Here is a 25,831-nt window from a genome sequence, read left to right as displayed (position 1 = left end):
ATCCAGAATGATTCCACTGCAGATGTTCCTTGTGTAAAGTAACATTAGGATACTCCATCCAACAAAATTGTATGATTAATCCATCCTATAGATTAACATATTTTCAAAGTTATGTTATTTTGTAGGTCTTTTTCTTTTTTTATTCATGTGATGTCACTAGTTCTTAGACTAATAGCATTAATAACAGAAGAATTAGTACCAGCAAATGTGCATTCCTGCTGTCATTTCCCTCCCTTTAAAACCCAGAAAGTAACTGACCAACATCAACCTTTTCATCATCAAACTTTTTTTTTCCCCTTTACCACCTCCTATTCTGGCACACCCCCATTACTGAGAATTTAGGAACAGGCAACTGAGTGCCATAATCAGAGTCTCTGGCTTGCAGAATCACGTAGCCTAGCTTCATCAGTTGTATAAAGGTAGCTTACAATTAGGTGCAGTAACTGTACTTCAGCTACTTTTTGTTCATTTATTTCAATATCCAGTCAGCCAAATTAAAGTCAGAAGAAATAGGGATCTTCTAATTCTCAGGAGCAAATCTGAATAAAACTAGGATGTTTGAGATCCAGTTGTCTGTACCCCTAAATACTGAAAGCTTTAGAAAACCTATGCATGGATCACACTTGAAAAAAAATTTCATTCTGAAAACTAAATCTATTTTTTCCTATTAAAATTAATTTTAAATAAACAAGCCTCTACTTGTCCCTACTTCATAATAATTTAGCTGTTTTGTTTATTTATTTATTTTTAATAGTCTGTTTTCTGAAGCCTATGCTTTTGGACATAATGGCAGAGGAACAAGCATGTTTCCTCTAAAAGGTACAAAAACTGCTAGTTAAGCATATTGTGCATATGTTTACCCAACCCAAATATCGCAAACTAGCATAACAAGCATGTGCACAAAAGTGGATATCCTTTTGCATGTGTACCATTGTTTGCAACCCTCAGGCCTGTGTTTGAATACTATGTATCTAAGAACTTTCTTTCAGATTAGTGATGTCCATCAAATTGGTGTCAAAGATCCCAACAGTTTTGCTTTAGAGACAGGGAGCAATCCATACACATGTGCTTCTGTGTTTATCTGGGAGACACAAGCCTATAAATCATTCCTTATAAATGACAAATTATGTCTTCTCCAGTGCTTGCACACATGTTCTACTCTCTTCCTCTCCTGCCAGTCATATCCCATTTCCCATCTCTAATCCTTCAAATGTTTTCTTTATCAGTTGCATTTAAAACAAGACTAAAGTGAAGTGGCATTAAATCAGACCAAAAGATTTTTTTCCTGGTAAACATCCATTTGGACCCATTGCTTGGTCTGTCTTTAAAGAAGAATATTCACAATCTAATAATTTTTTTTTTAGCACAGATGGAATATCATGTTCTAAATGCATCAAAATGTACCTGAAGTAATGTTTTTAAAGCTTACATTTAGCCACAAATACATTTCTGTGTGCATTATCTACATGTTATGCCATGGTGAGCCCTTTCCACAGAAGCATGAAGGAGGAGAACTGAGTAAGGTCATATGTTTCTCTAGTGGAAAAAAAAAGCAGCAAAAAAGAATCCTACTCAGCAACAGCAGTGCTGCAATTAATATATATTCATAGGTATTCTACAAAGTTGTTCAAAATTTGCCCTGAGAAATGAGGGTTTCCTCAAAAAAGTCTTAAAGATTTCTAATGTAAAACAGTATTCCTTTATGGCTATTCCTATGTCATCTGAAGTTGCTTGTGATTATCTGTGTCAGAAACATACCCTTTCCAATGCCTCTAGGTCTAGACATCTCCAGCAGAAACATTTTAGCATTTTGCTTGTACTAAGATTAAGATCATCAGGTCTCAAAAGTTTTTGCCATTTCGAGGTAAGAATCTACTATGCAAATTAGGGTTTCTAGATGAAGACCCTCTAGAGCCAAAAATGACCAGGTTATTTGTGTCACCAATGAGATATTTCAAAAGCATTTTAACAAAAGTCAATTGATAAATGTGGATGGAAAAATCTAGATTAATATTTCACGTTTTCTCTGACTAATTTTTAGGAGGATTGCTTTTCACTTCTGAAAGTTTTCCAATTAAAAATGTCTAAAATATTTCTAAAAAACACGGGTCTTAAAAAAAAAATCAATATTATAACTCTTCAAAACATAAAGCTAGTTCTTGGCAAACTAAAATTAGTATTAATATTTTTATTAAAATATGTGGAAATGTATTTTAATGGAAAAAATGGAAGCCATCAAAAATTCTTTGCAAACTGTCCCCCATGTTCTCATGAATTTCAAACAGCATTCAAAAATTGGACGACCTGTAGATGTAACTAAATATATTGAAATTAAATGTTCAAAATGCCTCTGAACATGCAATATAATAATTTACGTATTTCACATTCCCTTCTCCCAAACACATACTTGTGTTGTACTTCAGTAAAGTAAAATATTTTGAGACACAAATGTGAATTATATGTAATCAGTTCTACGGTGTCATTACATACATTAACGCATTTCTATTTTTAAGGTATTTTTCCTCCATAAGCAACCTTTTCCCTTTCCAGCAAATACCAGACAAGATGTTGCCGCAATGTGCCGATCGTGGCGTAACCCCATGAAGAACAATGCAAACAGAATGAAAGAATTTAACCAAAATGACTGATTTGCCTTCTGTGTGCTGTTAAGAGTTGCTGTGTAAAATGAGGTTTTGGATGCTGGTCTCACATTCCATTTGCGGCATAACTGGGCCCCTTAATGTGTATCATAATGTCATTCCTTTACTCCAAGACCTTCAAGAGGACACTTTCTAATTTTCCTGAAAAACCATCTCCTAAAAATGTGTCCCAGAGACTGAGCTGGTTTGTGGAGAGCAGCTGAAGCTAGAGATACTAGTGGATTATCTGTGATGGACCCAATGGTCACACTGGGCAAATGTTGACAGCTTTACTAAAAAGTATATGGCAAGTCACTCTTGTAATAAGGAGTGCTATGGATTATGGTTAGGAAAAGAATGTGTTCAGATATGTTCATGGCATGCATAAATATTCAGTGTCACTCTATGGATATCAGAATGTGATCAGCTATAATTTCCAGTTCCATGGCTGCATAAGAATTGATGTTAGGTTTTTATTGGAAAATGTTTTTATACTTATTAGCTTCCTCTGAAATTTTTCCAATGTTTACTTAAAATTTTCAGTCATTCTTGAAAACTCCTTTTGGTAATACACACAAAGGGGAGATAATCATTGTTGTCAAAGTAATATATAATGAATATTCTAAGAAACATTTTCCAGCATCCACCTACCTCTAGTCAAAATGAATACAAGCCAGATCCCAATATTTTGACCCCAAAGGTAAAAATTATTTATAAACAATTATATAGAAAAGCCCACTCTTATTCTCTGCTTACCATAAATGAATATGCAATTTGGTGTTGGTTTTTTTTTCTTTTTTTCAAATAGATTCCTATGCTGTGATTTAGCCAGCCCTGAAATGCATGGGTGCCCTTTTCCTTGCTTTAACTACAGCTAGATCATGCCAGTTTTAAAAGACAAATATTTTACAAGGTTGTTTTATGAGATGATTTTTACAATGCTGACTTCATATACAGATAAATCTTCCTTAAGTGTAAATTTGATGATGCAGTACACAAAATTCTCTGTAGCAGAAATTTTCCATTCTCTTTTATCTTCATTACTGTACTTCGCTATTACAAGGGAGTAATAGTTTACAGTCTAGTCACAGTGTTTACTTTAGCTTAATCTAAGTAGTTGACCCCATTAAATCAATTTCAACTCTTGGCCTCTGCTTTTACTTCAAATTCAAACCCTAGGTTAGAAATGAGCAAAAACTTGAAAGAAATCTATTTAAAACCAGGAAACAAGCAAGTTAGACCAGAAATAACTCCTATGTCCAGCAGCACAGATTTACTTGTTTAGTAAACTACATAATGCTGCAAATTGAAAAATAGAGCGTGACAGCTTTAGTTAACTCATACTAATTATATGCTATCATACCTAACACCTAAGTCAGGTTTTAGGCATCTGAAGGCTTCTGATTGACAGGTATTATTTGGAACTCTGAAAAAGTATTAAAAGAAAGAACCACAGTTAACAGGCTGCAGAATATGCTCTTAGTCACTATCAGTCGTGCTCTCCAGTCCCAGCAGGAAAATATAGTTCATTATTAGTTATTTGAAGTGTGGTGGCTTACAAAAGCCCTAAGATAAAGGCTGTTCTGCCAGACAATGCCCAAACAGCAACATCCAGGGTTTAGGCTCCTAGGCTCTTACAGGGTCCCACATGAAAGTTAACGTTAACAGTCCCACACTAAGGCTAAAGACAGGCTTTCAAGCTGAAACTCTCTTTCCAACTATATATGAGGCGGAGGGGAGAGAAACACACTGAGAAGGTACTTGTGCATGGTGCTCACGCTTTCAGTGATCAGCCAGATCCCAGCTAGCATTTGTGATAATCTTTATCTACCGAGAGAGAGAATTGAGGTGGATATATTTATAGAGGCTCTTCTGGTTTTGATTTGTAATTTATAGGTTCAGCACCCAAAGCATTCAACAGCTGCTCATAATTACATTTCACATGAAAAACACCTACATTAAAGGGACATTATCAAGGCTGTAAGGTCAAGTGCTAAATACTTAGGCAATGCCAGAATGATGTTTGCCTCTACAACATTAATTCAGTCTCCTTATACATATGTATTTAGTACGGTTTCTAATTGCATGATGACACAGTAATTTTTTACTATCCTACCATTTGCTTCATCAGTGCATGGAGTGGGCAGTGCTTACTTAATGAGCCAGTATTAAATATTTTGCTTTCTCCTCCTTGAAGGCATGGCCCCAAGCCATTTAAACCCTGTTCAGAAAATAGAAATCTTAATTTCCTCATGGGCTTTTCATTGGTGCTTCACTAAAGTATATGAATACTTTACAAATATTAATGAATTTATATCCTCATGAAATCCCTACTGAAAGAAAATGATGATTCTCCCTGTTTCATAACTCCGAAACTAAGACATAAAGTGATGAAGAGCAAAAAGTAGCTGTTAATTTTGAGTGCCCAAATGAAGCCAACAAGAAAATGAGTTTTGGAATAGTTGTTGTAGGCATCATGTCATGTGTCCCAAGCACAGCTTCCACTGATTTCTGCAAGCTAAGCGGTCACTTAAATATTTTGATTACTCAGGCATCACAGCCTCAAAAACAGCATTCAGAAAAAGAGAGACTACAGCTATTGAGAATTTGTGAAGAGAGTGGTTTAAGTGGAAAAAAACTAGGAAGTTTGAACAAACAATCTGAGGCAGGAACAGACCTATAACCTGTGTGTTTGGGGCACACGACACACCAATCTTTCCTCTTCTTGGCATCATTCAGTGCAGCCCTTAAATTCTGCAGCATGTGAGGCAGGGACCTTTCAGCAAATAGCCTCTTCTACTACCTGCTACAGATCCTCTTTCCCATTGAATGATTTTCTTTCTCTTCTCTTTTCTTCTTTTTCTTCCTCTTCCTTCCCCTTTCCATTTCTCCTTTCTCCTGCTATTCTCCTCTTCATTTGTTCTTTCCTACCAGCTCGTCGGGCAACTCTTCTCACTGTGCCCACTCTGATGACAGCGTCTTCTGAGGATGACATAGACCGGAGACCCATCAGAAGACTCCGGTCTAAGAGTGACACCCCTTACTTGGAAGAAGCTAGGATCTGCTTCAACCTTGATAATGGTAAGAACACCCCTTTCCCAAACAGCGTATGATGTTAATTAAAGACTTTTTTTGAGATGCAGATGGACCAGATGGTACCTCCTCATTCACAAGTGGTATGGTGGTTCACTAGACATCCAACGGTGTCACGGCTGTCTAACTACAAGCACCTGCATATGTATCAACAGGGATCCTTTTCAAAATTCTCCTGCAAGTACTAACTAAAGATTTTCCCCTGTTTTAGCTAGGGCGAGCCAGTAAAATCAGAGCAAAAGAGAATGGCTTTGCAAACAAGATATATTGATATCTTATCCACTCCAGGCATCCAGAAACGTGAAAGTTCTTGTGGACATTTATGAAGGGATTAGAGCTAACAGCAGACTTCAGCTAAACCCAACATTACAACCATGGAAGAACACCCAGCATACCCCAAAACCTTTATAGGTTTAATTGGCAAAAGTTCACAGAAAACTCTTGATTCTGCAGGAATGAGTTAAGAGAGCTGTCCCTCAAAATTCAGATCAGTTAATGTTACTATCATTGCCTTCAGAGTTACTGAGCCCAGCATTCCCTGGTCTTTTTTTCTCATTGAGGTTGACCAAACCAAAAGATGTTGGAAGTACTGACAACTTAGTGACTTTAAGCAGACTGGCTTGTCTTTAAAAAATTTTAATTAAATGGGATGAACTAGTCCACTCCCTGGCACATATTTTAACTGTTTAACTCTCACTTTATGTAGTACTTTTATGCTACCTAGATTTTTTCTAAAATTAGCATTTTTCATTACTTGTATTACACCAACATCTAGAGTTCCCAACTGAAACTGGAGCCCTAACATGGCAGGCAGCTTCCAACCGCAGGGCAACTTCTACATAAAGAGCTGATTCCTAAATAGAGAAGGCAGAATAGGGCAGAAGCAGCAAAACATTGTGCCCAGTCTGCAGCTGGGAGCATGGAGTCCCTGATTTTTGTCTACGGTCACATTTTTTTCAGAGCCCTGCCAAAGTGACTTAGGAATACGAGTTCCAAGCTTTAAGTGATGGGCCGTTTTAAACACTGAGCGTAGGCTACTCAGTCCCCTTGGCATTTTCAAGCGCTTGGCCTGGTGCACCATTCCGGTTTACTTAATGGGTTCACCCAAGGCAAAAGGAGAAGGAGGTGCAGGGACTTAGACTTCCCACCAAGTCTCGATCCAGCCTTGAGTTTTAGGACCCCTAGGCTGGAAGAGAGCAGCTCGGGGTGTCCAAGACCGGGGCGGGAGGTGCCGGGCCTGGTGCAGGGTGCCACCTCGGCCCTCCAGGCCCATGGCGTCGTGTGGTACCTCAGCCAGGCCGAGCTGCTTGAGGGGGGGGGGGGGCGGCAGTCACCTCAGCCGGGCCCCTCCCCTGCGAGCAGCAAAACCACCTCAGCCGGGACCCTGCCCCGGGGCGGGGGGCACCTCAGACAGGACCCCGGCCCCGGCCTCCCCTGGGCAGGGGAGCAGGCGGGGCACACCGCTCCGTTCCCCCCCGCCCCAGCCCCGGGGTGAAGGTGGCCGCCTCTGAGGCGAGCGGCGGCGGGCGCGCCTCGGCCGGCGGAGGCGCTGGCGGCGGGCAGGGGCAGCGGGCAGGGCCGGCGCGGCCGCTCCCGTCCGCCGATCCTTGACGGGTTTTCCCTGTGTCTCTCCCTCCCTCACTCCCTCCGCTCCTTTCTCCCTTTCCCTCTCTCCTTCCCCGTCCTCCCCTCCCCCGCCTCCCTCCCTCCCCGCCCGCCCCCTCCGCCCCCTCCTCGCCCGGCCGCGCCGCCGCTCGCCCTCGCCAGCTCGCCGGGCCACGCTGCTCACCGTGCCCACATTAATGGCGGCATCTTCCGAGGAGGACATCGACCGCAGACCCATCCGCCGCGTCCGCTCCAAGAGCGACACCCCCTACCTCGCTGAGGCCCGGATCTCCTTCAACCTCGAGACAGGTGAGACACGGCCCGGCCCGGGGGTGAGGCGGGGGGGGGGGGCGGCCCGCCTGCCTGACAGCCGCCCTCCTCGCTGACAGCCGCCCGTGGACCGGCGGGGGAGGCAGGGAGGGAAGGGGCCGCCCCCGGCGCCGCGGCCTCCTCCCCCGCCAGCGCCGGCGGGCTCCCCGGGCGCCGCCGCCGGGCCCTGCCCTGCCCGGGTGTCCGTTTCTCCGTGCCTCCCCGGCCTCCTCCTCCGGCCTTGGCCCACTGACCGGCTGCCCTTACTCCCCCCAGCTCTAGCCCGCCCCGCCGGGTGCCGGCTTCCCTTCTCGGTTCGGCGCCTCGAAGCCTGCCCTCTCCCAAAGCACCATCCTCTTAGCCCGCAGAGAGTGGGTACCGCATCCCCACAAGACTTCTGGTCTGCACCTCCTCGCCGGGTTCTTCTGGTGTCCCTCCTGGAGACGCTGCCTCTTGGCGTTTTGCGCGTCTCTCCCCCTCTCACTCTTTGCCTTCTTCCACTGATGGGTTTGTGCCTCAAAAGTGCAAGGAAACTTGCACCTGCGTTGTCCGCTTTTTCTCAGTCTTGGGAGGTCCCCTGTGGTCTCAGCGTCGCTTTTTGTGACTCAAAGGGTGTAGAGCCTGATGCTTTCTACCAACACACCTCCAGGTCCCCACATTCACCTCCTCGTGCCCGTTATCGGGACGAGCCTCCTGCAAGTCTCTACCTGACCTTTCCGTCCCCCTTCTCCACTGCCGCTCCTTCCTCTCTGCCACCTCTTCCTCATGGCTCCCTTGAGATTTCGGCTGTCCCCTTCAGTTCATCCTGCACATGGTGACTATCCTGTTTCTTCCCTACTAGGCCTGTGGTTTTCCCCTCTTTCCCTGACCTTTTCTTTCCTTATGTGCTCAGTTAACAGTAAACTACACCAAAGGTTACTTGCTCTCAAAAACAAAGGAAAAGAAAGTTCTTTCTGTTAGTTCTCTGCACCAAACCAGACTTCCTCTGTCCGTGGGGTGGGCGTGAGGGAGGATCTGTAGCCAGGAAGCTCTACTGCAGCCTCCCTTCTGTCCCAGCAGCAGCGCACAAAATGACCCAACTGTGTGACAGTCTTTGATGCTGAGCCTGTCAGCTCACTGCCAGCTGTAAAGGGAAAAGAGCTGCCTGGGAGTTGCTGCTTGCCATGCTGCAGTCTCCCTGTCCCTCCTCCCCCCTTTCAGCTGGCAGAAAGTTGGAGATGGCAGAGATGCGTTTTTTCCTCCATTTGGGGATGGAATAGATTCCCCTCCCCCTCCCGTTATCCCTGCTGTAATTACACCCTTGGTAATGGCTAATATGCTGTTTGGTTTTACCATTGACAGAATGGTTGGTTACATCATATGGCAGGTCATTATTTCTTTCTGATCATGACTTCTTAAAAATTACTAAGCTGTAGGTAAGTTGGGTGGCATTTCAGGGCACAAGCTGGAAGACAGTGCCAGATGCCAGGTTTCCGCTCTAAAGAACTGGGAGTGAAAATGGAAAGAGCATCGCTGTGCGTAAGGTGTAAATAAAAAGAGGCTGCATATGGTTATTTGACTGCTGAAGTAACCCTGCATTGACTTGTGCTGTCACAGGTAATGTTATGTCATGTAGTTATAAATAGATAAACCAGTTAGGAGCAAGGCACCTTCAGGTCACCTGGTGCCTCACATCTCTATGCTGAGCTAGACATGCTGTCTTTGCTACAAGTCCCAGAGGATATGCAAGTCTCTAGGTACCTCTTTCCTGCAATCCACTGAAAAAATTGATAATTACACTTAGCTTCTTTCTGTTCCTCCCCTCTCCCTGGCTCTCTTTAATTTATGTCTTTACTTTCAAACCTGGGAATGGAATTCCTTTAAAAGAAATAATTAAAAGAAACAGTACTGGTGTATCAAGAAATATAAATGAAAAATGTTGTAAGTAGTGCAAGTGTGTGTTTTCATTAATCCATCTGGCAGTGAGTAGTTTTGAGCTTTAAAAAAAAAAATAATTGCTTAGCAACCAGTATTGAGTGAGTGAGCCAAAAAGCAAGTGAAACATGCCACTGGTACCCACTTTATTTCTGAGCTGTTGGTTTTACTCTTCTGTTTGCTCAGAAAGCAGAAACCAAGCAGCCTGGGTTTGAGAACTCGCCATTCCAAGTAAACAGGTGTTAGAAAATTTGTTTAGCCACTTTTGCTCGTACTTAGTAATGCTGCACGGTGCAGGGTTGGCATTTGAAACTTCTTAGTTATGAGGCGCAACGTTCTTGAATTTATTTTTTGGGGGTATGTGTGGAACCCCCCCCCCCCTTCCTAAACTTACCTGCTTTTCATTTTCGTTGCTGCTGGTGATGTTACTGATGTGCCGCGGCAGGTCGCTCTCGGTGTGCCGGGGGTGCTACCTGGCCTGCAGGCAGAGGGGCCCGACCTCCCGCCTCGCCGCTGACCCCGCCCTGGGGCGTGGCGGGGCGTGGCGGGGGGGGCCGGGCCGGGCGGGGCCGCCCGGTAGCCCGCGGGCGCTGTCCGCGCCCCTGGTGCTGAAGCGCCGGCCGGCGCGGCGGGGGCCGGCCGCGGTAGCCGACCGCTCGGCCGGGGGTGGAAGCTGCGTGTCCCGCCTCGTCTTGCTCTCCCTCGCTGTCCGTGGGTTGGCAGTGCACGTGTGTGCGCGAGGGTGGGCGTATTTCTCTGCCTGTGCAGGGGGAAAGTGGTAGAAAGAAAGTAACGCTGTTTCTTCAAACCCGTCGGGGCAGTCGAAACTAAAGTGACGCTTGGGGCGCAGGAAATAACCTCTTTCTTACGTGATTATCGCTTGCTTTCTGTTTAGTGCGTTCCATATCTACAGCTGCTGCTCAACCACTGCTTACTGAGCTGTTTTTCCTACAGCTGCTACAAGCTGAGCTGCATTCCCCAGTCATTGTCTTCTGTCAGGACACGGTCAGGGCTTGGATGCAGCGTGCAGCTGCTTTGCTGTATTGGAACTTAAAATCCACTTTTATTAATGAAACATAAGCAGATGCAGTGAATACTGCTCTTCTCCGCTCTTAATTACAACCACTAGTTAAGAACTAGCAGGTTTTTATCTACTTCAGCTGTAAGGTATAATTAAACCATTACTGCTGTTATCTGTATTGTTGAACAACTGAGAGATTGCATACACAGAGTCAATTATACAATTTGGGTATAGCACAGATTTGGTCTGGATTGTAAAAACCCCACAATTTATAAGTGATTAACAGTGCAACTTCTACCTGCCCTTCTCTTTCGATTATATTAACAGTTCTGCTTTGTTTGCTTTTACAAGATATACTTGTTTGTTATGTTTGTTTCTAAATGTTGGTCAATTAACTCACAATTATTACCTAGCATGAGTTAACAAATGCTGTTCAATTAGTTGTCCCCGCTATGGTTTTTTTGCTGGTGTTCCCAAACTGATTAAAATACAAAGCTGTTTTCCAAACTCAGGGTTATTCTCCCTACTGTTATACATATGCAAATCCTATTAATCTGAGTTATGTGCTCATATCAAGAGGATAATGTTTCCCAAAGGATTTAAATTACCTCTTCTACCAAAATTAATGTAGCTATGCAACATCATAAAACTATAGACAGATATGGATTCCTTTTGCATATTTGATACTGAATCAGTCCACATACAGAAATTAATTTTTTAATTTTCTGAAAGACTTCCTCCAGTGCGACACTAGAGGAATGTGGAATGTGCTCTCGCTTTTGGGTGGTGATCTTTTGTTTTCTTTATTATGATTAGCAATCTGGCATGGCCCCAGCTCTTGATGTCCATCTTTGGCTTTACATATACATCTTCTTAAAAGCAGTTTTCTAATTGTCTTTCTAACATTCTGATTCAGGCATCTAAAAGCTAATCCCAAATTACTTCTGAAAACTTGGGCCTCCATCTGTGACAGTTGTCCAATAGCATAATCCCTTTCCTGGTCCTGTGCCAGCTGACAAGTTCAAGTGTTTTTTACAGGTTTTGACCTATTACAGGTTTTGACAGATTTCTATTCTTCCTGTTGCAAAATATTATACTTTTAAAATGGCAATGCATGGTAGGTGGCTTTCAAGCTTGATAAATTAGCAGAGGTGATGACTGATAAGGAAATAGACGACTTAAAACTCTCACTAAATGATACAAGTTGTGTGAGCTTTTCCTTTGCTTCCCTCTTCATGCAGCTGCTTGGGGAATCCCTGTCAGAATTTTATCGATGTTTGTTAGGGGAAGGAGGGACTACCACATCGAGTTGATCTGTTCAGGTTCTCTTTTAGCCTTTCAAGTGTCAGTCACTATGAAGGTACTTCTATATACAGACAGATAGTCTTACTTCTTCCTAGCCGAAAAAGAGTAAGCTTTGTGCTGCAGTCCTGTGCTGCAAAGTTGATTCTAGCAGAGTGGCTTCTTGTTAAGTGGTGCAAGAAGTCGTCTTTATCTCAGCTGCCATGGGACTCTCCTGAGATCGTTCAGGGAGGTCACCAAATGTCAGTCTTTGTTTGAACAAGGCTGATTGTCTACTTAGAATTTAACCTGGGAATGGAGACTCAGGGAGAAAGCAAGCCAATGCCTTGGAGATAGTGTAAGGCTAGAATGACTGCAGTAGCTCTACTAAGGGTCAGCAAAGAGGGGGTGTTCCTTCAGAAAGAATATATTTAGCTTCCATGCTGTGAAATGAGGGAAGGGGAGCTTTTGAATGTGAATATATGCCACCCACCCCGACTTAAAAGTATGCACCAGTGGCGCAACTGAACAGAAGTCGGTGGCCCAAGGGGTGCCGGAGCTGGTCTCTGAAGGTGGGGAGAGAGAGGTAGCGATAGAGCAGACCTGATATGGATGGTGCATCCTGTGCTGGCTATGGAGCCCAGCTGGCTCACTCGGCCCTGAAGCGCAGCACAGGTTTTAAGTGTACTGAAGTGGCTGGATCCTCAAGTGATGTAAGTCATTTGTTGACTTCGGCCAGGGATCTCAGCCAGACTGTAGAAACATACATCTCTGCTTCCCTTCAATGATGAAAGATCTGTTTTATGTCTTTGTGGTACGGAGGCACGTGTTCTCCTGGAATGTGTTCTGAGAAAGGAAAGCTGAGAGGGAAAGGACTGAGTGGCTCTGCAGAATTTTGCCATGCGTGTAGAAGAAAGGTCCTTGTGTCTAGAAAGGCAAGCGAACTCGGTACCATTTACTGTTCTTAAGCAGTGATTAATAACCCACATATTGGTGAGAGGAAAAAAACCCATGGCAGCCTGTGTTAGTGCTGCTGCAAGCAGAATTAATTCACAGGGTGTAAAGAGGGAGGAGGATCCTGGCAGAAACTGCTGAATGGGTGAGACAAATGTTAGCGAGCTGGGAAATGTTCATAGTCGGCTGTTTCTGTGATGCAGAGCTGGTGGGGGAAAGCCAGGATACAAAGGGTGACTGTTAGTTTTATACACGGGAACTTTCCTGGTCTGAACCAGGCACAAAGTTGAAATCAAAAGCTTCTTCCATTTTCACTGTGCTGGCACCATCCACACTTTTTTGGGGCCCTAGTACTTCTTACAGCCTTCATGGTAGGCTGCCTTACTGTTATTATTTGTATCACCGTATTTGTTCCGTTATATAGCTTTAGAGCTGTGCTGAATACTTTTCAAGAGTAAAATGATCTATGAATTTCCTTTCTAAAGGAAAGATAATGTCATATATATTAGCCTCATACATGTTGATTTGTCTAGAAGGGTACGGTGCATTTTTCTGCAGTGATCAAGGAGGAGGTTGTGCACTTTATTTTGTCACTGTAAAATAAGAAAGAATATCTATACAGTTCACTGAGGTGGGTAAATTCTAAATAGGTGAAAATAAAGTAAAATTACTTGACTGGATTTTCTGCAGGAAATCTCAATGCCATCCATTTTTAATTTTCTCTAAAACCCACCATTTGATTTAAAAATCTGTTTTGAAGTTTCTGAGTTTGCCCCTGGTCATCCTTACATATGATTTAGTACACTAACCCAATTAATCATCTCTGCAGTCATTTGAAATGTTACCACGTTTGGAGTTGTGTTTTTTCTTTCCTGTTTATCCAGCGTAAGTTTGCATATATCCATAATAAAATATTCTGCATGGTTTCATGATTAGAATAAATAATCCCTAAAATGATGCAAGAATTTAAACTACTTTGGATTTATGGGGCTCACAGATTAGAAGTGATGTTGAAGAGGTAATCTGAAGGGCATATTCGTATTTTTAAAAATACTTTCAAATTATGGTGGCTTTAAGGTTTCAGGTAGAAAAGATTGGACTCGAGAGAATGGGGGAGAGAGAAGTATGCAGTTGTAGGCTTTCTAATATGTGTGGGAGGTTTTATTTCTTTCTGGAGAAAGATTAGTAAAAATGCATGCTTGGAAAAATGCCACCTTCTCTCTCTGCTCTAATCACTCCCTCAGATTATTGTCATGGAGACCCTCTCATACTTAGGAAGCCAAATCACCGGTTTTGGCAAAGCATTTCTTAATACCTTTATAAAAGGGCCTGAAGAACTGGTCTCCTTTGCATCAGGCTTTGTGTAACCAAAATTTGCACCTGCACGTTAATTGAATGATGACTATTAGTCTTAATGATGCTTAATTTGGAGTATAACTAGAGATAGGATGTGTGCCCGTCACTCATTTTGTGGCTGTTTTCCAACCCCGGGAGCATGAGTGCACACACCAGGAAAATCGAACCTCCAAACTGAATGCCACCCACCGTGTGGCAAGAACACACCATTTGAGATAACTGGCTCTTGCCAGGGCTAAATGGAGCGGCTGAAAGCACCTCTGTGTCAACATCATATGCGGCAGGTAAACAGTCTGTTTTGAGGGAAAAGACCTTAATGCCAACTGAGGTTTTAACTCTTGTACTTGGCTTTGGAGACCTTTGGTTTAAGACTATGACCTTCAGTGAGTGCCAGATGGGAATAAGTTTACAGGTTCTCCGAGTCCTGTAAAGGGGAGAGATGCCCCTGCTTCACCAGCTGTCATCCAAAAGGGTTTGTTGATGCAGGCTTTAGTTAACAAATACAATTGGGGACAATTTGAAGGGAAAGGCATAGTCAGTCAGAGTGATGGAACTGGCAAGAGGAAAATGATACAAAATCCGTTTCTCTGAATGCTGAATGTGTTGGTGGAATTGACTAAAAGGAAGCTTTTGTATTTTAACTGTTCTTGTGGCGCTGCACATGTGCATCACCTTTCTGGGTCAGGGGGGCAGCTGATACCCATGCAGTCAATGGCACCAACATTGCTGTGGAACAACCGTGGTGGGAGGTAAAAGGAAGGAAGGTACATGTTTGCTTTGGGATCAGAATATGCAGACCTGATACTTCTTACAGCTATCTGCAGTACATGTGATTTTAAGGCTGCAGTAGTGCTTTGTTGCTAACCTTGTTCTTCAAGAAAATTGACATGGTGGAATTTGCCCGAGTAAGAAGTTATCTCTATATTTGCCTTTGCTCGATGAGCTTGTTGGGTTAACACAACCAAGTTTATTCCTGCAAGCTGGGACACTGCATAATCCTTTCTTTTTTTTTGTTTCATCAGGAACCACAGTTTTCTTCTTGGAACTAAGTATTTAAGGAAAATACATTTTTCCAAAACTTCTGATAAAATTGTCAGAACTGGCATCCCTGTTCAGAATTACTAGCTGTAAAATTTAGTAAAAAGAAAGAGCCTAATTCTCAGTAACAGGTATAATTAGCTTTAATGCTTAATTACTCTGAGTCAACTAATTGGTTTCATTGGGACTACTCACAGTAATACTCACAGCTAGGCATGTGAGTGCCTTCAGAATCAGTCTTCAAGTTTGTAAGTTTTTGCAGTATGACAAAAGTGATTAGTGCAGAAAGAATGTCCTGGGCTGTCTGTTTTCAGATAACGTAAAATGTCAATGCTAATGAATATTGTGTTATTAGCAGATGTTTCTTGTGCTTAGACTTTAGACCATAGAATCAGTGTAGAATATTATACTTCTGTAGCAAAATAAAACTTGGCTGCACTCATGCTTTCTTGGTGACGAACATTCATCATAATGTATCTCTTGTGGATGAGGTGCAAAAACTGTCAGTTATAACATTTTAATTATATTAATTTAATGTATTTTACATGGTAATATGATTTGTTGATATAGTCAACTAAAAATGTTTTCTTCGTTCAGAATACTTTTAGGCTAAAATTATTTATAATCATGCAATAGCCATTTATAATCATGCAGTTCTGTTGCCTTTGTTTAGAATGCACTGGTGGTCTTGTTTTATACTGATATGCTGAGGCTATAGCTTGACCCTCAGTACATGGCTGCCTTCCCTAGGTTTTGTTGTGGAGCCGGTATTACTGAATATTTGAAAGAAGATAATTATTGCTGTTACTGCAGACTTTGTAATAATTTTTATATCTTGAAAGTACAATTCAATCTATAGGAAACACAATGAAGATGATGTCCAAAGAAGAATTTAAATGAGTAGCAAATTCAGCAAGAAAATAGGGAGGCAGAGTTGAAAAATTAAATGCCTGTGTTTCTTCTGCACTCCAGACTCACCGTGGTTTCATTCTGGTTATGAAGTACGTAAGATAGGGGAAGTACGTGACAAGTGTTTACATGCTGATATACTGTATGGACACATGCCATTTTAACTATGATGGGTAACAACTGCAGTGCATATTTCAGTTAATCAGAAAATCCTTGCTATGCATAATTTATGGTGCAGTATAATTTTTATGGTTAATGCTTACAGTACTTGGACAGACAGACATCTGGTTAATAGTTTATAAGCAAATTAAATACTTGATGCATTATTAAAATGGAGGGGAGATTTCATAAAGGCTAAATGTAGTTCTTTGCCAGAGTGTTGGAAATAGTTAAAGCCTGATGCAAGCTTGATGCCCCAAATTGGGCAGGACCTGTTTTGAGTGTGGCACTTGTCTGCCTGTGTGTCCTTATGTCTGTTCGGTGGATAAAAGGGTAAGGAGTCTACTGATGGTTAGATTTGAGAACTGACTGGGGTGCATGTCCTTGGGAAAAAAGTTCCTATGTTCCCTCAGTCAGTCAAAAAACCTAAAAGTCAGTCAAGTGTTGCAACAGTGTTAAGCCATCAGAAACAGCCTTAAATTAAGAGGCTGTCTCAAGCTAGTCCCATTTTGCTACAGCTTTGCACTAAGCCATAGGAATCTTTCTCAGATCAGAAAGTATGCCTCCAGTTAGGATGAAAGGAGAAATTAATAGTTATATTGCAGTATTCTTTGAGAAAGAGATTGCTCCCGTTAGCCATCTGTAATGGTCCATTGTTTTCCTTGCTGAGGTCATGAGAGTAGAGTTTTCATCCATAGCTTTTTTCTTCTGCTTAATTCTCTGTTTTCTGGTACTAAAGAAGTGCTGGAAACAAATGCCGAGACCTTGCTGTGGCTATGCTTGATGCACGAGGCATCTGTGATGTTTGGAGGAGAGTGGCTCTTCCCCATGCTCAGCCTCAGTTGCGGGAGCGTGTGGGCGTAAAGGTCATGTTGTGCGGGCTGCTGGTGAAGAGGTCTGTAGTTGAATATCTCATGTGATGCTCTCAGCTTCTGCCTTCTGTGGGGTTTCGTTGTTGTTGTTGGCATCTCTCTTTTCCTGCCGCCTTTTCCATTCTCCTGCGTTTATCAGGGCTACGTATGCTGGCAGCAGCAATATGTTGGCCTGCAGTTTCTTAAAGGCTGTCCCTGCTGGGTTGGGAGAGTTGCCATACCAGCATTTAAAGCTGTAAGTTGGGAACTATGGCTTTAAATGATCACCCTATATCTTTAGGACCTCTGATAAAGAGCTATGTAATATACACAGTGCTTCCATGCACCCAATTAAGGCAATCATTCCCCAGAGCAATGATCGCTCCAGCTCTCTGCTTAGTGAGTCCTCTTCAGGTTCTTGTGGGTAAAGGTGGTTTATTGAAAATACTGAGGTGGAGAGTTAGGAATAAACTGCACTAAGCTGCTAATGAGTAGTCATTGTTTATGTTTAAAGCAATTTGGCATGTTCATTCATTCATGAACAATTTTATTTTTTTCTTATCGCCTTCTTTGTTCATCATTCCTTATGACTTACAGTACACATGAAGGCTCTTTTTAGATTTCACAGTTGTGATGAACGTTTTTCAACTTCAAAAGTTTGTTTCAAAATTATCACAATTACTTACTAGGTTGAAATAGCCAAAATATAAATGGAAAGCAATTGATCATTTTAATTTTCTCTGTGTGGAAGCATGGCAAAATCTTGGAGCATTTCAAAGCTAATAATAAAAAATTAACTGGGGTTAACTAATAACTGGTTAAATAATAGCCTGTAATTATAAGGCAAAAATAAATCAATGAGGCTGGATTTGTTATTTAGTCTCATCTCAAGGCTCAGAAGAGCAAACCATTCTGTGAGATAAATTTGGTAACATTGCTTGAAACAATAATTTTTGGGACAAATTAATTTATAAATATTTTTTATTTTTAAAAGAGAACAAGATAGGCATCGCTGAATAACCTTGGGGTCTAACCTTGCAAGCTTTCCCCTCTGCAAGCAGTGCATGTAACAGCTCTGTCAGTGTTAAAGGAGACCCAAGGGGAAAGTGGCAAAAATGTTTGGTTGGGAAGTATCATTACACAGATGGAATATAGCTTTTTGTTAATGGGCTTCATGACATAATAATAGGAAACCAGGGGGAAAGAGTCACCAAGATTAAGGCAACGTAGGGCATGTGATGTCATTAAAAAATGGCAGGACTTACTAAACTTAGCTGTTGGCAGTCAATGCTGCCCTAGGCAGCAGAAACATGACTTTAGCAGGTACCCACCTAAGTGGCTGTATAGATACCTAAAGATATGTGTCAGCAGCCTTAGGAGCATGCAGGGACCATCTGTTAACCAGCATGAATTTAAAAGGCTTAAAGTGGGCAGCAGAGGGATCGCTACGAAAGATGTGCACTTGTTCTTTCAATTACCCAAGTCAGTGGCTGGTAGGCAGGTCAGGAGCGGTGATAGGTGTTCCTTCCTTCATCATAGCTCCTTCAGGTTACATTTCTCTCTGTGGCTTTTGGCAATGCTTACTGGTATTTGTAGCCAACTGCAATTTATAGTGCCTAGTGTTGAAAGGGAGAAAAATGTAGGACCTGCTTGCTTATCTTTTTGGACATATATCCTGCTTTAGAAGTTCTTTCTTCCCTCTGTCTGCTAAAATAAAACATTGTATCAGCTATATATCAGTGTAGTGAATAAGGAGGCACTTGGCTTTTCTTAATGCTAGTAACAGAAAAAGATTATTGTCAGCAAGAGATAGAGAGATATACTGAGGAAGTGGACATGGTGACAGTATTAGCCATAGTAAAATCCAGAGCTGTTTTAGCAAAACATCACTCAAAACATCTGACCTCCCATATAACTTTTTGTCACTACATTGGAACACATTTGGTCGTCTTTGTTCACTTGTGTGAAACTATGGGATTAACTTTATGTGTGCAATAGAGCTTTAATGTACCATAGCCACTAGTGTACATCCAACTTCCCTTGTTGAAAGGTGTGTTGTGCATGGTTTGCTTTTGGGAACAGAGTGTTTTACCCCTTTTAGAATTTTACACTGAATTTAAGGCAGAGTTTTAAAGTGAATTAAGCAAGGAAATGTAGGTTCGATCTTAAGAAGGTATTCTCAGTAGCTTAGATCAACTTTCATATTTTGGTTCAGCTGGTGTTGCTATCTTAGATCCAGGATTGTACATGAAGGTGCCCCTCATCTTTTTGTTTTATTGGGCGGAGGGGTATTATTGCTGCTGCTCACAATGTGGCTCCGTAACTAATATGTCATTCAATGAACGCAAGAACGTATCTGTTGTCCTTCCCCTGTCTTCAAGCGTGCCTTGAAGACTCCAGGATAAGTCATCTCCAACCTCCATGTATGTCCTTTCCATGGGGAGGAAGCTCAGAAGACCTAGAAATCATACAGAAAGAAAGGATTAGAGTGGTAGAAAGAGTACCCGTATTGTGTCTTTCTCCAATCACAGTGGCGTTAATAAGTGAGCTTAATAATTGTATTTGCTAGCAATTTTCCCTCTCCAAATTTTGGGAGGGATCAAGACATTTTCTGGGAAGAACTGGTATGTGTGGAGTCGGGGGGAGAATGGCCAAAGTGGATTCAATCAGTAAGATGTGTTTCTTTCCCTGAAAAGAAGATTGTTGGACTGAAGAAAGATGTTCCTCTGTGCTAGAATTGAATGTGCTAGGTTTTTTTTCCTGCTTATTGGGTTTTAGAGGACTATATTTTTTTTAATTTAATATCTCACTTCCAGTAGAAATTACCAAAACAGTTTCTATAACTGTCTCTGCACGGAGTGTTTTATATGAGCCGAAGATATTTTTTTCTTGCTAGATCTTTTGTACCTTGTAGCAAAACTGCACAGGTATTTATGCATATCCTTAAAAGTTTTTATTCTCATCTGTAAACTAAAACCTTGGGTGCTAACCTCTTTCTTCTGACAAAGTCCTGTGATGCTTTTCCCTTAGGAATCCCCTTCCTTAATTCTGTGCCATTCTGTGTGGTAAGGGGGATGCTCTCTCTGAAGGACTTGTCCTCCCTTCTGAAGTCTGTATCGCAGTCATCTTTCTTTTGATATTGGAGAACTAGCCGTTATTTGTAGCAGAGCTTCTCTGTATTGTTCTTCATATTGGCTAAAGAAGTGACTATAAAAGCCAGTAAAGGTTCTTCTTCAACCCTTTATCTCCTGACTCAACAGCACCTTGAAACTACATTGGCCTCAGAGCAAAGGATTAAGCACACATCTCGTGCAGAGAAGCTTCTTATGTCATTGTAGTATCTTGTCACTGCACTTGCATTATTTGCCCTGTAAGTATTATGAGAATATGTTTGTTATAATGCACACCTCACCTTGGAAACCCTTTCTGGTAGCTTCATAACTAAGTAAAAACAGTGCTTTTGTTAATTCTTTCAGGCTTCTTTCTCCTCCCTCTCCCCTCAGGAAAAGAATAAAAAATATGAGCAAATGAGTTTCCTTTTAATGCAGTTTTGGAGTAGTTCAGAGTGGCTTGAAAACAAATGAAAAATGTTCAGAAAAATAGGTCTGACTGATTTCCTGTTCATTTAAATTATGTGGTTATCCAAAGGCCCACTTACATAATAGGATTTTTAGTCCCCAGTGGGTGGGAAATACTTATCTGAAACTCTGCTTACTTTTTACACTGTATCAGAGTGAGCCTCCCAAAACAACCTTTAAAGGATTGCAGGGTAATTAAGGTTCACTAATACAACGGTAACTAGATGGCTATATTTAATTAGTCTATCTGTAAGGTAGAATTGCTGCATGATATTTGAAATGCCCTTTGAGGAAGATAATGAAATATGTCTTACAGGAGCTTTAGTGTGATGATCAGTGTGGTTAGTATTTAAATTTGCTGCAAAGTGAGCTTCTATTACACAGATAACACAGCTTCTGATAGATTACCATTACAGCATCCTCCTTCACATAAATAAATACATATTCTATTACAGTTCTGTAATTAACCATGGAAAAGAAAGAACTGCTGTCTCACAATGATACTGACTTCCCTAGCCACCTCCTGTTTTGGCTTATTGTGACTGTGGACGGACCCAGTTCAGGAAAGCATTGATGCATCTAGGTTCATCATCAAACATCAGAAGTGTGTTCCTGAAATGGTCACTAAGTTGCAAATGAAAATCTACTCTGTGGAGATCATAATTTCAGTACCTTCTCTTTTTTTTGTGTTTGTTTCAGAAAAGAGATAGTAAACCAGCACCAGGCCCCAAAAAAAGCCTTGGCAGGAAGCGCGGCAGATGAGGTTCTTCTCATATATTCCCATTAGGACACTTGCATTGTCTCAGGAGGCACAGCACAGACCCCAACGTTCTGGCACACCTCTTCAGAACTGTTTGCAATTCTGTGACATATCATGTTCAAAACCAGGCTGTACCCATGCCCAGGAGAGTGCAGGGAACGGGCATTGGAGAGGAAGGGGAAGACTTCACCACATCAGCTGAAATAGTGGTTCTTGCTGCTCTCACTCCTTGCAGTTCTTTAGAGCCTTGTGCTTTCCCTGCTTCCACACTTAGTTTTGACTGGGCCAAATTGGGTTTGCTAGACCAACGTTTTTGGAAATCAGGGCCACAGATGCATGTGTCTGATGTGCACCCTCATACATAGCTGGGATGTACCTAGGGGATGCACCTAGTTTTAGGAACACAGGAGTGTTCCCCAGGTCCCCAATAACAGTATACCATTAACCTTTGCATAGCCTCTTCCAGCCTGCTTGGGCTGCTGGCCCACACAGACTCATAACACCTCTTGAGTTGGACAGGTTTATGGTTGCCAGATATGCTGGGCTGCTTGTGGTTTCTGCCCTAACACAGTTTCTCTGTGGGGAAAAAAATCCAAGTCTGCCAAACATTTGCCAGGGATTTCCAGATCTGAAGCAACCCAGTCAGAACAGCAGTATAAGCCTGTCCCTGGATCCTTGTAAGTCTGTGTACTTTTCTCTGCTTTCAAAGAGCATCTCCACAGAGCATGCCTGGCCAATCTGACACATCCTAGAAACATACATATTTCTATCTAGGAAAAACTATATCCCAGGGCAAGCTACCCACCCCAGCCTTACAACTGTCCTCAGGATGCCCTCTGGAAAGTAGTTTGCAGCTGACCTCATGGTGCCTGCACTAGAAGGAGACTTTTCTGGGCTGATGAGGACATTGATATGCTATATACTTTGTTGTATTAGTACACTAGTGCACCAGTGAGGTGAAAAAAGGACAACTTTCCTGTGTTTCTCATCCTAGAGGTGCTAGCAGGTAAGTATTAATTGACTATATTGAAATACTACTAGACGATGCTGAGTTAGATGGATCCTCTGTTCATACAGAGGAACTGATGCACTGAATCTGTTCTGAGGTCTTGTTTGAGGCCTTGAGCTCTTGTTCTGTGTAGTGTCTAAAGGATGGCCAATTCAGGGGTTTGTGACTCGCAGTTCTTTAATTGTTGCAGAAAACATTGGTCGTACTCATCGGAAGGTCATAGAAATAACAGATGAACATAATCTCTGTTCATGGAAGTCATGGAAACAGTTTCATTTTCATCATTTGGAGTGCAGGGTGATTACTTCGTTGTTGATTCACATCTTTAAAACATTGGGTCTTCTGTATTTGTAGAGGGAAGCAAGAGAAATAGATGCAACAGCTAGCAGGTGGGTCCATTTCACAGGGCATATCAAAAGCATCAAAGTTTAAACCTGTATGGGAGTGTGTGCAAGGTTTGGGTTCTCCTAGACCAGTCTTACCAGGCAGTGGTGGTAGTGATGAATTCAGTTTTCACTGGTTCTGATTTTTCAGAATAATGTGACCCATGTGATGTCAAAAAATAAGTAAGTGCCAAACAAGAAGCTTATATGAAATAAATGCAAGGCTAGTGAATTGTTGTTCTCCCGACAGATGGTTGGTTGCTTTGAGTTGGGTTTGCTACCCAGTACTTAGAAAATCTCTTCTGGCTTTAGTGTGGCAGAGAGCTTACTTTGGTGTATGGCCTTTTAAATTTACTCCCTAATTCATCATCGCTCTTCACTGGGTGACTTGCATGTAGTTTTATTAATTGCATGCTTTTATGGAAGCGTGCTAATGTCTTGGGGTTTTCAGCATGGCCACTGTTGGTTTGTTTGGCAGAATTTGAAAGAAAAACAGCAGAAAGTGTGACAGTCATGGGTTGTTCACATCCACTTCTTGTCCGTTCACTGCCATGGATCTGAACTGGGATGGCTACTGGGACGTGGACTTTGTGGATAGAAGGACTTGGGAGAAATGAGGGAGGAATCTAGCCCAAATGGTTGTGCCCCTGAAGGATTTGATGAAAAACCCAAGCTATGAAATATGAAATGTATTCACTGTTCAAACCATGCTTGCAAAGCTTTTAGGCTCCAAATATTAATGCACTTCCAAAGCTATATTTATTATAAAAAAATAAAATGAGATAGTGGAGGTCAGGATTCCAGCAGGTTTTCTTTAAAATAGTAATGATTGTCAGATGATACATTATCTGGCAGTTAATGGGGTAGCAGGGGGCCTAGTACTAGAAGCTTAAGTGCCAAGAAATGAAAAAGCCAAATGTTGTCACAAATATTCTGCACTCTGGAAAAAGATGAAGGTGAAACTGAAGGGCCAAGCTTTGCCTTCCTACTAAGGACCTTCTTTTTCACAGAAAGACTAGAATTAGTGGTGGGATGTGGAGGGTAGAGTGATATTCCATCTAAAGAAATATGACAGATTCTAAACTAAAGTAATTATCAGTAATCAATAAATTACAAGCTTGTTTTTATTCTGTGTTTCTTTTTGTCTGCCTTCTAAGTTTTGAGTGTGCTCCTGCTGTGGTGTTCATAGAACAACTTAGCTTCTAAAGACTCAGTACAGTAACAAAAAGAAGAAAAAAATATTAACTTGTTACCACCATATTTGTAATTTACAGTTACCTTGGTTTAATGCAATGTGAACATTAAAAAAAAACCAAACAACAAACTTGTGGGGAGGAAGGAAGGGAAGAAGGCTCTCGTCTAGAGCTAAGAATACACACTGAGGGCTTTTTGCTTGCTTTACTGCTGTATTCTTTTTAAAAAAAAAAAGATAAAGGTGGAATTTTTCTATCACTACTGCACAGACTGGTTTGTTACATGAATCACCACAAAACTGGTAATCCTCAAAGTTTGAAGCTTTATGCTGAGTCCAAAGGTAACAGGTTCTGAGTAGCAGCTACTTGCTTGAGCAGCCCTGTTTATTTCAGTGGAGCTACACAGGTGAGAAGGGGCTACAGAACCAACCTCTGCCTTGAAACCCAACTCAGATGTACTGCTGTCTGGGTTTTGGGAAGGTGGGAGGGAAGGGCACTTAGCAATGTGCCTCCCAGAGCAGAAGGCCACTGTTTCGTCTTTCTGCTTCATGGATATGGGAAGACCTGTTTTGCCCATGTGGTCAGTCTGGACCCCGCTGAGCAGTTGTCCTCCTGCTGGGATGTGTGTCCAGCCAGGGTAGATGTCTAGCCCAAGGAGCATTAATGTCACTTCTGTGTCTCAACGCCAGCCGTGCTCTACTCATGTGTCAGGGAAGAAATCTGCCCTTCAGGGCTTCCCTGCTGTGATGCCATTCTGTGCTGCTGCCATTGAGGAGTTATCCCTTGAAGACACAAGAATATTTGTCCCTCAATATTTGTCTGAAAAGCACCAATACTTCCTTTCTTGTTTAGATCTGTGTCAATGAAAAGGAACGCCTGTGAGCTAAGCTGATGTAAACCCAGTGAGAAGGAGATGTAAATAATGTAAGCCCTCGTGTTAAAATTATCTGGGTTTTTTCCACCCTCTGCCTTGCTGGTCTGTGGGTAAGATTTGTTAGTGAGTGAGACAGTCAATAGATCTGGTTGGGCTTTTACTGAGTAATCTGGTATGGGGGATAGCAATGCATCAGTTGTACTGGAAGCTGAAAGAGGATGAAGGTCATGCATTTTGCAGCCTGGTATAGATACTGTCCAGTGCATATCAGTGGCCCTTCTGAGCCCCATGGACTTTGGCATCAGCAGGATCCTGCCCTGGCTCTCTTCTAAGTGCAGTTCTTAAGTAGTCTCCAGGGAGTTGTTTCTTCCTCTTGGCAAGTAGAGTGACTGAAAGTCCAGGAAGTGATCTTTATGAACATGATTTAAATTCGCTGTATTGCATTTGAATACTAATTCCTGGCCAGCCCTGTGCTGTTCTTTCTACTTGCTAGTTCTCAGCTACTGCTTATGGGGATTCATGTTGCTCTGCCATCTCTCAGCTGCTTTGCCTGGAGGCTAAGGCGTGAAAGCTGGCATGGTGAAGACCCCAATCACGGCCATTCAGGTGCTGTTGTGCTGGAAGAGGTCACTGTAACAACAGGGTCAGAACAACTTGTTAATTCTTCTTACCACAGAAATCAGTGACCTTCTAGGAGAGCTCTAGTCTGCATACATAGATTGAGGTTTTGATGATTTGATCAAGGATAATCTGAAGTGAGGGGTGAGAAATTGGAGGTTCAAACCAGTCATAGTTCACCATCTCTCAGGCCAGTAGGGTTGCCAATTAAAGAGTGCTAGCTTTATCTGTATTTCAACAGCCTTGTGAATGAAGTATGAGCATTTGCCCTAAGCAGCAGCTTAAAA

At 42.1% G+C, this 25,831-nt stretch overlaps 1 protein-coding gene across 1 annotated transcript in view; it reads left to right on the top strand.

Moving 5' to 3' along the window:
* PHACTR1 (phosphatase and actin regulator 1) overlaps positions 1–25,831 on the top strand; it is a 307,157-nt gene that overhangs the window by 6,317 nt on the left and 275,009 nt on the right. Inside the window, exons 2-4 of the mRNA XM_075052412.1 lie at positions 5,574–5,720; positions 7,500–7,669; positions 22,039–22,144. Coding sequence (XP_074908513.1) covers positions 5,574–5,720; positions 7,500–7,669; positions 22,039–22,144 — 423 coding nt within the window. The remainder of the gene's footprint in view (positions 1–5,573; positions 5,721–7,499; positions 7,670–22,038; positions 22,145–25,831) is intronic.

The sequence above is a fragment of the Buteo buteo genome, chromosome 20, assembly GCF_964188355.1.
Source record: "Buteo buteo chromosome 20, bButBut1.hap1.1, whole genome shotgun sequence".
Taxonomy (NCBI): Eukaryota; Metazoa; Chordata; class Aves; order Accipitriformes; family Accipitridae; genus Buteo; species Buteo buteo.
This window is presented reverse-complemented; position numbering and strand designations above follow the sequence as displayed.